Source organism: Xenopus tropicalis, chromosome 6 (assembly GCF_000004195.4).
Source record: "Xenopus tropicalis strain Nigerian chromosome 6, UCB_Xtro_10.0, whole genome shotgun sequence".
NCBI lineage: Eukaryota > Metazoa > Chordata > Amphibia > Anura > Pipidae > Xenopus > Xenopus tropicalis.
Window position 1 is genome coordinate 52087929 of NC_030682.2, and position 13612 is coordinate 52101540.

The 13612-nt window shown below is 38.1% G+C and overlaps 1 protein-coding gene across 1 annotated transcript in view; it reads left to right on the forward strand.

Moving 5' to 3' along the window:
- The window catches only part of nek11 (NIMA-related kinase 11), a 128146-nt gene extending 118834 nt beyond the window's left edge, over positions 1-9312 (forward strand). Inside the window, 1 exon segment of the mRNA NM_001078968.1 lies at positions 8422-9312. Coding sequence (NP_001072436.1) covers positions 8422-8629 — 208 coding nt within the window. The 3' untranslated portion in view covers positions 8630-9312.
- Positions 9313-13612: the final 4300 nt, after the last annotated feature.

Here is a 13612-nt window from a genome sequence, read left to right on the forward strand (position 1 = left end):
AAGTGGAGAGAACATAACATATTAATAACTCAATACATTTTACAGCTTATGATGCTCTTGGGTTTTCCATAGTTCTGTTGTTGTAAATAAAATAAATATTCAAAGCCTACAGTGGAAATAAACTCTATTATTTAATTCAGAAACTGTCCATTTTAATAAGGCATTTAAAGCCTTAAAATGAATATAGATAAAAAAGTAATGTATTTTATATACAGAACTTACTGTACCAGCAGCGAGTTTCAGTGGTTCTATAACAGAGATGAGCCATGTCTTTATTGTTTTACATTGGAGCCTCTTTTATTTGAGACCATCTTTTGTGTGTCAATGACATTCACATACTCCATATACTTTGGGCAGTTGTTAAAAAGCTAAACTTAATGGAGAACTAATCCCTTAAAATGAATATGGCTTGAAATGCTATATTTTATATACTGAATGTATTAGGGCCGCAACACTTGGGGGGCCCAGGGCACGAACCTCTTTTGCCTAGTTACCCCTAGTTCTGGCCCTGACAGGCGCATTGTTGGCAGGGGCGTTTGGGCCCCTCTTGCCGCCTGAGGCGGCTCCTGGATGCGGCCCCCCTCCCACTCCCCAGCGCTTACCTCTCCAGCGCAGGAGCGGGTCCGGGGGTGGTCTGATCGCTAGCGCAGAGAGCGCAATTGCGCTCTCTGCACTAGAAGAGCCGAATTTCCGGTTTAAAAAACGGAATTTCGGCTCTTAAAGTTACCAGGAGCGGCTTTTTGCCGCCCCTTGTAACTGGGGCGCTTCTGCCGCCTGAGGCGAGTTTCTCAACTCGCCTCATGGCAGAAGCGCCCCTGATTGTTGGGACTTGCGCCACCTCTTATCAACCTACCACACCACCCCTCCTATCCCAGAAGAATTACATGGACACCAGATTTTGGATGGAAAGGGCCGCAGAACATTTATTAACAAGTGAAGTTTAATTTAACACATACTGTAAGCAAATAGCATAACATGAACATATGATAAACATAACAAACATAACATGAAAATAAGATAACATATCATGAACATATGATAACTTGAACATTTGTATAACAAACAACCGTAACATTCTAATAACTGCGCAATGCCACTAGCGCTGCCAGCTGCCATCCTAGCCCGGATCCACCTACTCCTCAACAAACTCACTTCCTGACACACCTCCTTACCCCTGAGGTGCCAGGCGTGCCAACCACCAATAACCATGCAACCATTGGTTCCCAGACTCAACCACTCTGCCAGCCAAACTATAATACCAACTCACCTGTTTGGGGAGGGAGGGTGGGCATTTTCCTGTACTGTCTAAAATGGACTGGAAGCGGGAAAGCACTGAGCTACCTATTTATACCCCTGACTTGCAGCCATTTGAACCCACCAACCCAAACTAGCTGGTAGTGGCCTACAACCCCTACGACGCTGTCATGCCCCTGCCTCCCTACGCCCTGCTACGGGTCACCGGTCACTTTCTTTATGCTCCGGAGAAGACTTCTGCCCTCCCCAGAGAAAGGCGGAGGCAGGACAAGACAGCTTTCATTAACTCTCCCGAACTTTCGCAAGAAAGCTGTCATGCCCTGCCTCTACCTGTTCAGCATCTTTATCATACTCATGATACATGCCTTCAAATTTTGTACTAATAATCTGTATTAATTACTGATCAGCCTTATATTATGACATTAATGCTATATATATATATATATATATATATATATATATACAGATATGGAGTGACGGCACACACAGGGTTTTCACACAGGAGTCGCAAGATCAGATAAATTAATCAGAGGTTTTTATTTAGACCAACGTTTCAGTTCCTAACTGGAACTTTCATCTATATATATAGTATATTGCGCATCAGACCCTTAGCTGAATAACTGACAGCAGCACAGAGCATATGCAGTGAATCAGCAGAAAAGAAGATGGGGAGCTACCGGGGCATCTTTGGAGGCAGAGATCTTCCCTGCTAAAGGGCTGTGGTTGCCTTGGGCTGGTACAGACCAAAACAGACCAAAACATATCGTAGAACATGTCTGCCCTACTTCTTTAGTAAGCTTTAGTTCTCCTTTAAGAGTTGTTTGAAAACACCTGTCAGTTTTATCTGCCATAGATGCTGATACTACAGGGCTAATTAGCAAATTCTATTGCAGACTGCAATGTTATCTAAGCAGGCTTGTAAAGTAATTTGAATGAATTGCTAATTTTGCTTGTATCCTGACTTTTATATTACATTTAGATTATATATTGTGAGTCGTTCCCTAAGCCTAGATAGCTGACAGCAGCCTAGAGTGTTTTGTAAATTAGCAGAAAAGAGGGTATCTATCTGGAGAGGCACTGATCTTTGTTTGAAATAACTGGAGTCTGGTCCAGTCAACAACTGGTCAAACTACTACTACTACTTCAAACACATTTATAGCCTATTTCTTTCCTAAGCTTCAATTAAAAAACGGTAAAACACAGAAACTAATGTAGCACAATATAATGGCAAACTAATGGCAATCATGCTGGAGTCAACAGTAACAGGCATTCATATCAGAATGTAGTAAACGCTCTTGGGAAGATCTAATAAACAAGTAAAATGGGGCAGAAAATATAATAAATGGATGTGAACACCATAATCAGTTTGTAAATAAAGACAAACTCCATGAGGTACTAAAATGATTATTTAGATGTTGTGGGCTACAGTGGGGCCCAGAGGGTAGAAGCACACACAGCTTGCCGACACAACCTGCCAAATGAGCATCTTCCTTTGTTAGTACAAAATAAAACAGCATGTGGGAGGAAACTAAGTTAAACTATAATCTTATTAGAAGTAATGTAGGGCCCACAAAATTGCCTACTACATCATTTTGTTATGTTAGTGATCTGTAGATGCAGTAACAAGTTAAGGGCACAAATGCTGGATTGGCAGAATTCACTGATTCCATATGGCTTAACCACTTCCAGTTATTCTCTTGTTCTTGCTTAAGGCACAGAATGGGCAGAAAAATGAAGGTATTTTTCAAAGCTGGATGTACGTAACTAGGGTTGCCACCTTTTCTAAGAAAAAATACCGGCCTTCCTATATTTTTATCTTTTTTTCCTATTAATAACATGTGCATCAGGCATCATTTTTACCGGCCAGGCCCATAAAATACCAGGCAGGTGGCAGCCGTATATGTAACTCTTCTCACATGTAATAAAGAACTTGTCACAAGGTCTCATCTGCAAACATAAGTGCCAAGTAGCACAAGTGCAGCTGCCCATGGCAACCAAGCAGCAAGTCGTTTTAATCAGTCTACCACCAATTGTTATGGCAACTGCTCTGGTGCATTTTAGCACCTATCTTGAAAAATTAGCAGTATATATTCTTTATTAGGACTTTGAACCATACATACCTATTAATCAGGTTTTGTTGCCTCTGGAGCACAATCCACAAGATGGCAAATTTCACCCAGCAAAGTTAATGGTTAACTACAGTAAGGGTTCTTAATCTCTATCCAGCAAGTCATAGTTAGCAAGCCTCAGTGTTATGGGAAATCAATACTAAAATGTAATTGACATTTTAAGAGACATCTTCTGGTTTTAATACTGACATTTTTCTAGCACTATTCCTGACAGTTCAGGCGGAACCCATGCAGAGGATGCTAATGGGGACCAGCCAACAAAATTGAACCAGCTTTTAGTAGGCACTTAGTGACACTGGGGAGACTTTGAACCCTGTGTTCCCATGAGCTGTGGAAAAACAAAAAAGCTTTAAAAATGTTAGAATTTGGAGATAAGAGTCACTACTCTTTACCCTATGGCCAAATTGAATAAAAAGATAAGTATTGCCCTCAGAATTCATTTTAATTGGTGTTCAGGTTAGGGCCCCACTTTCTCTGCTTTTGGGCACCCTAGGGTCTCCACAGCTTGGGAATCACTGCTGTAGGTCCTAATAACAGATTCCCAAGCATAACGTTCAATGGAGGATTTTGTACTTGGCAAATCTGTAGATGATAGATTTAGTGCATTGCTAAATATAAGTGACACAATTGTGTCTTTATTTAATGTAGATTTATTACTCCATTTTGAACTTATTTCCAGTGTAGAACCCTGCTGAAATCATTTCTCACAATATAAAAATACATCTTTTTGCTCCATAAAATAAGCAACATAAATTTAAAACATGTTATATATGTTTAAATCCACTAAAAAAAATAATATTTTTTCAGTGTAACAAACCTTTGAATTATTGTGTACTATATGTATGTCCGTGATTGAGATTGTTTCTTTCAATTGCACACTTGGTATGATATTTGTCTCTGGTGCAAGGTCTCGCATGTCTTAATGTCATCAGCCTCAAAGCACACACATTGTCATTCAGAGAACTCACTGCTCTTTTAGATATTTGAGCTAGGGTGTCTCTTGGCACCAATTAGCTGGCAAGGATTTCATTTATCTGTGAGGTTACAACTTAACCAGCTTTGAAAGTCACTTTGTAGGGACAACAGCATAGAGTCTTCACTAACGTCTTAATTCATTGCAGTAAGATCATTCTGGAATGTCAGATTTTGTCTTATAGATAGGAACTTTCAGTATTCAGCCTTTCAGCCAATTGCTTAATTTGAATTTACTGAATTAAATCATTAAAAAGCAAATGCTGACAGCTTATCTCACACACTGCATGGTGTTTTGACTGGCCTGACTGTGGGACAAACAGATGTTTTGTATACAAGTGGCCACTTTCCTATTGTTCCACTCAGTTGGGCTGTCTACCCAATTATGGCTACTCTTCACTTCCTTTTGGCCAACCAACAGAAATTCTGTCAGAACAGATCATTCTTGATCCACTAGGATTGCAGAATGATCTTTTGAAATTGTCCCAAAAGTTGCCATACACCAGATGGTCAGGCAGTATGATTGAGTGTGGTGTCTGGCCAAATCTGCTTTATTTTGAGGATCCGCTTCCATTTAGTTTAGCATAGGCCCGAGCAGGAGAAACATTATATAACAGTTAATGTAACTGCTCTGGTTATAGAGGATAATATATTTATAAGAATACAATGAACTAGCCAAAGTTGAAAAGGCTGAACTATGACAAAGCCCTTGTAATGCAGAACTGCTTCTAAACAAGAGAATCTTTTTCTTCTGTCCAATGATGATTGAAGAAAGTATCACTATTAGAGTTAGAAGGTCTATATTACACATTTGAGATTCAACAGGCATTGCTGTGTTTAAGCTACATTTTTCCTTTGAAAATGATATTAAAACCAAGTTGCTCAGCATTAGTACAATGAATAGTGCTTGTGTCGAACATAAGTTTTACCTATTGTTTTAGTCACAATAAATCTATGTTTTTGTTATCTCTTGTGCTAAGCAGGTCAGGCAAGGAAATGAAGCTTCTCCGTTTTTTGTCCTTGCAAGGTAGATGATTATCAGTACTAGTGATGAGTGAATCTGTCCCATTTTGCTTGACCGAAAAATTTGCAAATCTTTCAAATGATTTGAAAAATGGCAAAAAATTTGCAAAACGGGGAAAATGATGCGAGTCAAAAAATTGTTGCAACAATACTTTTGATGAGAGAGACAATTCTTTTTGGTGCGAGACAATTCTTTTTGGTGCGAGACAATTCTTTTTGGTGCGAGACAATTCTTTTTGGTGCGAGACAATTCTTTTTGGTGCGAGACAATTCTTTTTGGTGCGAGACAATTCTTTTTGGTGCGAGACAATTCTTTTGATGCGTGATATTACACTTGATGCTTGCAACAATTTTTGGCAAATTTTGTCAACTGTTTCACAAAAAAAGTGCCAATGACAAAATGCAGAAATTCACTGCGAATCCATGCCTGGCGAATTACTTTATTGCCTCCCTTGTAAGCTTTTTCTATGTTCAACATGGTTAATAAAATATCCTGATACATCAGAACAGAATAGAAAACATGCAGTTTTCAAAGGCAACAGTTAAACTTAAAGGTGGTTTCCCTCCTTTTAGAAAAGTTCTTTGTGCTATAAAAATAGACCTCCAGCTGCCCTCATGAATACAGTGCTGTCTGCAGTGGGCTGTGATGTATTCATGGGGGGGTGGGTGAGAGGGATGTAGGTTTCTCTTATCAAGCTTGCATATACTGCAAAATAATGGGAAAAGAAGAAAACTAATCACAAAATAAAAAATTAGTAACAGCGCTTATAAATAACATCAACAGGTTTAAAAATTACTTCTTTAATTAAATGACATTTCACAGTAGAAACACACTGTGCATATAATCCCACACAATTATGCATAGAAATTCCACAGTATATAAAAAGCGTTTCTATGATATAAAAGTAAAATATATGAAGAGTATATCCAAAGCTTAATAAGGATAAAAGTTTTGTTTTAGTTGTAAAGTTACGTGATCTAATATACTATAATCTGCAGCAGGGAGAAACGCCTCAAAAAGTTACAGAAACTTTAAAATAGGTTAAATATCACTGTTAAAGTTACACCCCTTACTCTGATTATAGTACATTAGGTCACATAACTTTACAACTGCAACACAACTTTTATTCTGCTTAGGATATACTGTGAAATGCAGAATTGTGTGGATTTATATGCACAGTGTGCAGTTTCTATTGTGAAAAATCATTTCATTAAAGAGGTCATTTGTGTTGGATTTAATTTTTATTTATTGCGCTGTTACCAATTGCTTATCTTTTGCCCCAGGTCAGTGAGCCATATAATCTTTTGATTTTGGAGTAAACAAAGTTTAAATCTATATGGAAACCCTGAGTATCTCAGTCTGTCCATGCTGAGCCCTGTGCCTAAATGAGGCTGGGAGGAGTAGGCCACAAGCAGCCAGTAGAACAAAGTAAATTAGAAGTATTTTTGAGTAAACTGCCCACATTATGGCAATTTCATAGTCCCCAGACAAATCAGCAGTGCTCCATAAAGCTGATGCCATACGAGGCTGATTCTTAGCAGAGGATGTTAGCAAAGAACAAGAGTTTGTATTTCAGAGCCGATATCTGCCGTGTGTGCCTGCACCTCGGTCAACACAATAGTTCATGTAGGAGACTGATGCCAGCAGAGGGGCTGATTCTCAGCCTGCATTTTTCTAAAATAGCTAAAATGATATTAAATAGTTTGTTGTAAAATATAACTTTCATCAGATTTTGGTGAGGATTCCTGCTTGATTCTTGATAATCTCCAATATAAAAACATTAGTCAGTTTTAATTTTTGTGCCCCATTTTAGAAAATGCATTCAGCGTTTCCTTCTATGTTTTGGTATTAAGGGATTTAGATATTAAGCCTTGAAATGCTAATGAGAAGTACAGCAATAGAAACCCTCAATGCTGGAATTATCTATATATATATATATAAAGCTTTAAAAAAGTATATATTTAATATCCCAGACAGTTCTCATTCCTTTAGATTTCTCATGCACCAGGTACTGAGCCATTGCAGATATGGATGGTGTTTGCCTCAGGTTTGCTTAAGGCAGAACTATATTCGTAAGGAACATAACCACCTCTGCTTACTCAGATATATTCAGTTCACCTATTTCAGCAGTTTTCTTGATCTATAAAATCTATTCATCAAGCAGGAGGTCACTGTACAGGAGATGCCGGGGGGGTTGCCAAGTAACATTTGCAAGCGTAGCTTTACCTATTTAAGGCTTTTGTAGCAGATCAACAGCTTTTCTATCCTGACTGGTGGATATGTACGCTGTTTGCCTAAGGTTTGCTTCCAGCAGAATTACACTGGGTTCTTAGCTAGCCCTGTTCTTACTGAAGCAAATGTTTATCCCTCACTAGTTTCCAAAAAACTATCAGATATTTCTTTTTATATGCCAGTAGTGTACTGACATTTACACTTAGACTTACACAGGTGTAGCGCAAAACAAAGACATTTTATTACTTTTTTTCACATTTAGGTTATGAAGGCTTTATTTAGTTTAGAAATAATGGATGCAATGAAAGTAATAGCAATGAACCTACATTCTACCAAGCAACAAAGGTTTCGGTAATTTGGCTCTCAGAACATTCCGTATATACTGTACACTAACTGGTGTTTAAACCACAGGTTGGGGTTTCTTTTGGTGACTGATGGTACAAATGCAAGCATTAAGGTTCAAAGTCTGCATCTGACATCAGGTCTGGAGTGGAATTCAAAACAGGCCCTGGCATTTCAATTACACAATGTTAACCAAATGTTGTGCCCCCCCAGCCCAGTAAATAGTGACTATCTATGGCATTATAGGCAGCCCCTCTGGCATTTGCCAGAATCCACAGATTGCCAGTCCAGGCCTGGCTGACACAGATGCAGTAAGTGTATTCATATCTAAAATGCTTTCTTGCTATTCTTCCCTATGGATATGTGTAATGTTACTGTATTTCTCTTGTGTATCTAAAGTTCTAGGCACTTATATGCCAATTATATGATGAAGTGTCATTAAATTAAAGTGTATTTCTTCTTTACTAGGTCAGCTGTGCAAAGTATGGGCAAGAAATCCTTTGATAAGGTCTATAGCTACCTGAAAAGCGCAAGGCAAAATAAGACCAGTGAAAAGGAAGTAAAGAAGCAACTAGAGAGTATGGTCTCTAAGCCAAGTGAGTGCTTTATAGTAGACCAACTTCTCTACTTTGAGGAAGAACTGGCAGTCATATCTTCAAGAACAGGCAAAGCTTGATAACATTCATCAATGGAAAAAAACAATCATACAATCATTAACAAGGGTTAATAATGCAGGTTCCTTGGCACATTGTAACTGCACAGAGAATTCATTGGAGGTGACACTTGACTTCTTGAGGCTCATTTATCAACACCGTTACTGGCTTTTTTAGCCAGCTGCAGGTACATTGAAAGAAACAATTTGATTTGTTGCCATGGGTTACTGCTTATGGGTAAATTTGCCCAGTGTTGATAAATGACCCCCCCTTGTATCTAAAACCCCTTTGTCCAACATTTAATCTGCCATAGTACCACTTGTTCATAACTAGGTGATAATATATTAAATATATAATATTGTCGCTCTCCTGTTATTAAAGTTATATCCAGAAGAACAAACTAGTATTTACCCAGATTTCACCCCATCTGGTCCTTTGATTGTCCTTCCACTGCTCTTCTCTCCCCTAAAACTGTTGGGTCCACGTTTGGTGTAAAAGAACAATGTGGTATCTGCTGGAAGCTGTAATACACTGGAAAATATAGTCTTTAGTCCAACAATGTATGAAAAGAACATATATTTCCTGTGCACTAAAAACCTAAAAATTGTAAACATGTCTATTAAATGTAAAAAAACAATATGAAATGTAAATTCTTCTTTGTTGTATTACTAAGTTGATCGTTAAATAAAATGACTGTTAAATAAAAGATCCGTTATCTTGTTCTCCATTTAAAGTAGTCAGGAAAAAAGAATTATACAAAGTGTACAAAATATGTCACTGTTACATTAACCAGGCTTCCATTTATGTGAATGGCAGGCAGCATGTAGAGTCATTAGGTGCTTCTCCATCTGCTGGCACAGTAACGTTACCTGTGCCATAGGCATTACTGTCTGTAGAGCGAAATGCAATCTGCTAAAAGCCATTCTGAAATCTGATAGTATTGAGGCAGAAAATACATTTCACCTGCAATAAATGGAAATAGCTGCAAGCAGACAAGTAAAGCCCAATGGTGCTTGCATTCTGTCTGTGGAAGTGTGTGATTAGATCAGCACAAATATTACCTGTATTTCTACTGGTCAAGTTAATTAAAGGGATTCTGACATCATTTTTATGGTATATTTTTTATTTCTAAATGACACTGTTTACATAGCAAATAATTCACTCTACCATTTAAAATGTTGTTCTTAAACCAACAAATGTATTTTTTTAGTTGAAATATTGGTGTGTAGGTGCCATCTCAGTGCATTGTGCCTGAGTCTGAGCTTTCAGAAGGAGCCAGTGCTACACATTAGAACTGCTTTCAGGTAACGTATTGCTTCTCCTACTCCCATGTAACTGGAGGAGTCCCAAGCTGGACTTGGATTTCTTACTGTTAAGTGCTATTCTGATATCTACTGGGAACTGCACCAGTAAAGTGTGACTGAAGTTTATCAGAGCACAGGTCAAATGGCTGTGGCACCCTGGGAAATGAATATGGCTAGCCCCATGTGGAATTAACATGAAAAACAGATTTCAATGCAGGATTCTGCTGGAGAAGCTCTATTAGCTGATGTGTTTTTAAAAAAACATGTTTTATCATGACAGTATTCCTTTAAAGCCAAACATAAAGCTGTCCCACTGCACCCCTAATTCTCTATAGAAGTGAATGTAAAACTTACACATGGAAAACAATTCACCAATGAAAATTCCACTGACAAAACAATTAATTATAGAAACTCCATTAGTAACCATGCTGAGTATCAACACTATGTCAGGGATCTTGATGTTATCTTCTATAAGGTGATTATTATGACATTTTTTACAATATACTGGAGGAAAGCTGTGCTTAATACTTGGAGCCATATTTACACAGATTAGGGGGCACTGGGCACATGACTTCTGTACCCCTAATCTGGGCCCTCCTGCCCCCTTCTGCCAGCTTAGCAATTCCCACAGACCCTGTTCCCATTGTCATTGCACATGTTGTGTGCAACTGTAGGGAAGTGCAAGTACCTTTAATGAATGGAGTTAGTACAGGCAACAACTGCGTCCATTTTTCTGCAACTGCATTCCTATAGCCCTCCTACCAGTGCCCCTGTCATGTGTGCCCTGCCATCAAGTAAAATGGGGCCCCAATGAAAAAAATACACCCAGCATGTATAGCCACACCCCCTAATCCACCCCACCCACTCTCCAGGTGTGCAAAAACTTCACCATTGATCCACCCAATCTCTGCCCACTCTAGCACATACCTTGTTTGCACTCTGCTAAAGGGCACCTACTGTACCTACCTGATAGTGCCTTGATACTGATTTGTATCTACTGCATTATATTTTGCTTGTTTAAGTAAATTCAATAAAAATCTTTAAAAAAGATAGATGAAGATCTAATATTATTGCAGGGGTGTTCCTACAACAAGATGGGGAGAATATTCCATAGGCCAGAGTTTTGGATTTGGTATTGGTATATGTCATCTGGTACTGGCATCTTGTTACTAGCCACTTTGTTTATCGGATTCTGGCATCTTGCAGGTACCTTCATCCGATTCTGGCATCTTGTAGCTTCCTTTTAGCTTATCTTTTTTTAGCTACTGTCTAGGTCTTTTCTAGATCTGATTCCTCCTCAACTTTCCAACGTGTCTCTTTACATACAAGCAGTGTATTTAGCTTGAGAAATACCAGAATGATCCTATGTTAAATCTCAAAGTATTTATTAAATTGTCTAAGGTGCCCCTGATATGCTGAGCTATGTGTTATTATATCTTTGATCCCAGCATAGCGCTGCACACCATGTCACATTTCCCTTGCAGGTTCATATAAATAGGCCCCTTTCTGTGATTATGAGAGAAAAGCTAAAGTCCTGTTGAGATTCTCTACACGGGATCTGAAAATTGCTGAATTTGCTATGTGATAAATTAATTGGAAAAATGTTTCATTTTTCTACATGTTCAGCACTGTGGTTTGACAAAGTCACATTATAATGCTGATTTTCACACCTTTCAAGGTAAACCTTACACTGCATGCATTAGAGAAAGACTGATTCTACAACTAAAACTCACACATCCATTTGATATTCCTACACAGAGAAACACTTTATAACCCAGTTAATAGCCCTAACCTTTCTCTTGTTAAATTGGAAAATATATTGAATATTTGATTCCTATTCCTATTCCTATCGACTGTCAAAGAAATGAAATTAAGGTTGCCCTATTATATCTTACCTTGCACTTTCTAACTTGCTGTAGTTTTACCACCAGTATTGGTAAGTTACCCTCATGTGCTCCTCCTCTTTGTTTAACATAAAAGGGGAATTTGACTCAAATAATGAAAGATAATGTAATTCTAAACTACTTAGATATACGTTCTTTAAGCTTTTACAATTATTTTTAAAACTTGTTGATGAAATTGCTAATGAATGAGTATTTCTGTCCCTTCCTATTCTTTGCACTGCTTGTACTGACTATATGCATGAATGAAACAATTTAGCAGTAGTCAGCTGTACGGCAGCAGAAATGCTATTTCTCACTTTGCTTTGCATGTTCTGTGATTAACAGACCCGTGAAGAATGTGAACCAGAGAAGCGTTAAAGGCATTGTAAGACCTGAAGTCTTTGTTGGAGGAGGTGACAACTGCTTAATTGTCTCAGTAGTACAACTGGTCAGGGCAAACAGTGCAAAGAATAGAAAGAGACAGAGATACTGCTTTCGATAGCAATTATATTTACAAATAAATTAAAATCCCTGAAAATATATACAGATATGGGACCTCTTATCCAGAATGCTTGAGACCTGGGGTTTTTCCGGAGAAGGGATCTTTCCGTAATTTGGATCTCTGTAAATTAAGTCTGCTAAAAATCATTTAAATATTGAATAAACCCAGTAGGATGATTTTGCACCAATATAGATTAATTATATCTTAGTTGGGATCAAGTACAAGGTACTGGTTTCTAACTGCAGAGAAAAAGGAAATCATTTTTAAACATTAGAATTATTTGCTTATAATGGAGTCTATGGGACATGGCCTTTCCGCAATTTGTAACTTTCTGGATATCGGGTTCTCGGATAAGGGATCCCATACCTGTACTGAAAAAATGACTTATTCTATATAATTAGGAATTTTTCTTTGGATGGTGTTAAATCTATTAAAACCACTATTATTTGAATTTCACTACTTTGCTATAAGTATAATGTATCTCTTAATCCCAAACAGATGTGACACTAGTATCTCTAAAATATCCATTGCATTGGTTGGAAACATTAGCAAAGTCGCTTTGTTCCGCAGTAATTTAGAGGGATTTGCTTGAAATTTCAATAATGTTCCCTCACCCAGCAAGGCAGCTTGTTGTATAAGTCAAAGCAAAGCTGGGATTTGGCAGTGCTCCCTAATACATTCCATCATTTATTGGACATATTTCATAATATTTGTAATACTCAGTTGTTCAAACAAACCCTAAAATATTCTACAACATACAGTGGGACAGACCAGTGGGGTTATAAAAAAAAGCTGCAAGGTTTGTTACAGGTGTAGCCATCTACAGCAACCAATCAGCAGGCGGCATTTACAGGTCACCTGTATAAAAGGAAACATTTAAAGGTTTAATGGTATATTGTACCTAAGAAAAATTGCAATTTTAAGCCTGAGAAATGCAAGAAAACAAGTAAATACTTGATAACATCAACAAAATTTTGGCTAATGGCAAATTACAACACCACCGTGTGCACCATTCAGAAAGTTAATTGTAAAGCAAACCCCCCTTAAAGGGAAAGGAAAATCATTTTGTCATTTTACTGCCAATAGATTAGCTACATTTGTGCCACTTAGAATTTATTCAGCAGAAACCATTACCATACCTGAGTAAAGAGCCCTAGAAGCTCCCTCTGTTTGTTTTAGATTGCAGCTGCCATTTTAGCTTGGTCTTCCTAGCTTCCTGCTTGCAGTCTAGCTATTATAGCTCAGATCACACATTCCTAAGGGTGGGTTGAGTGAGTTTCTTGTATTCTTATGGGAGGGGGGAGCTGGAGTGGGGAA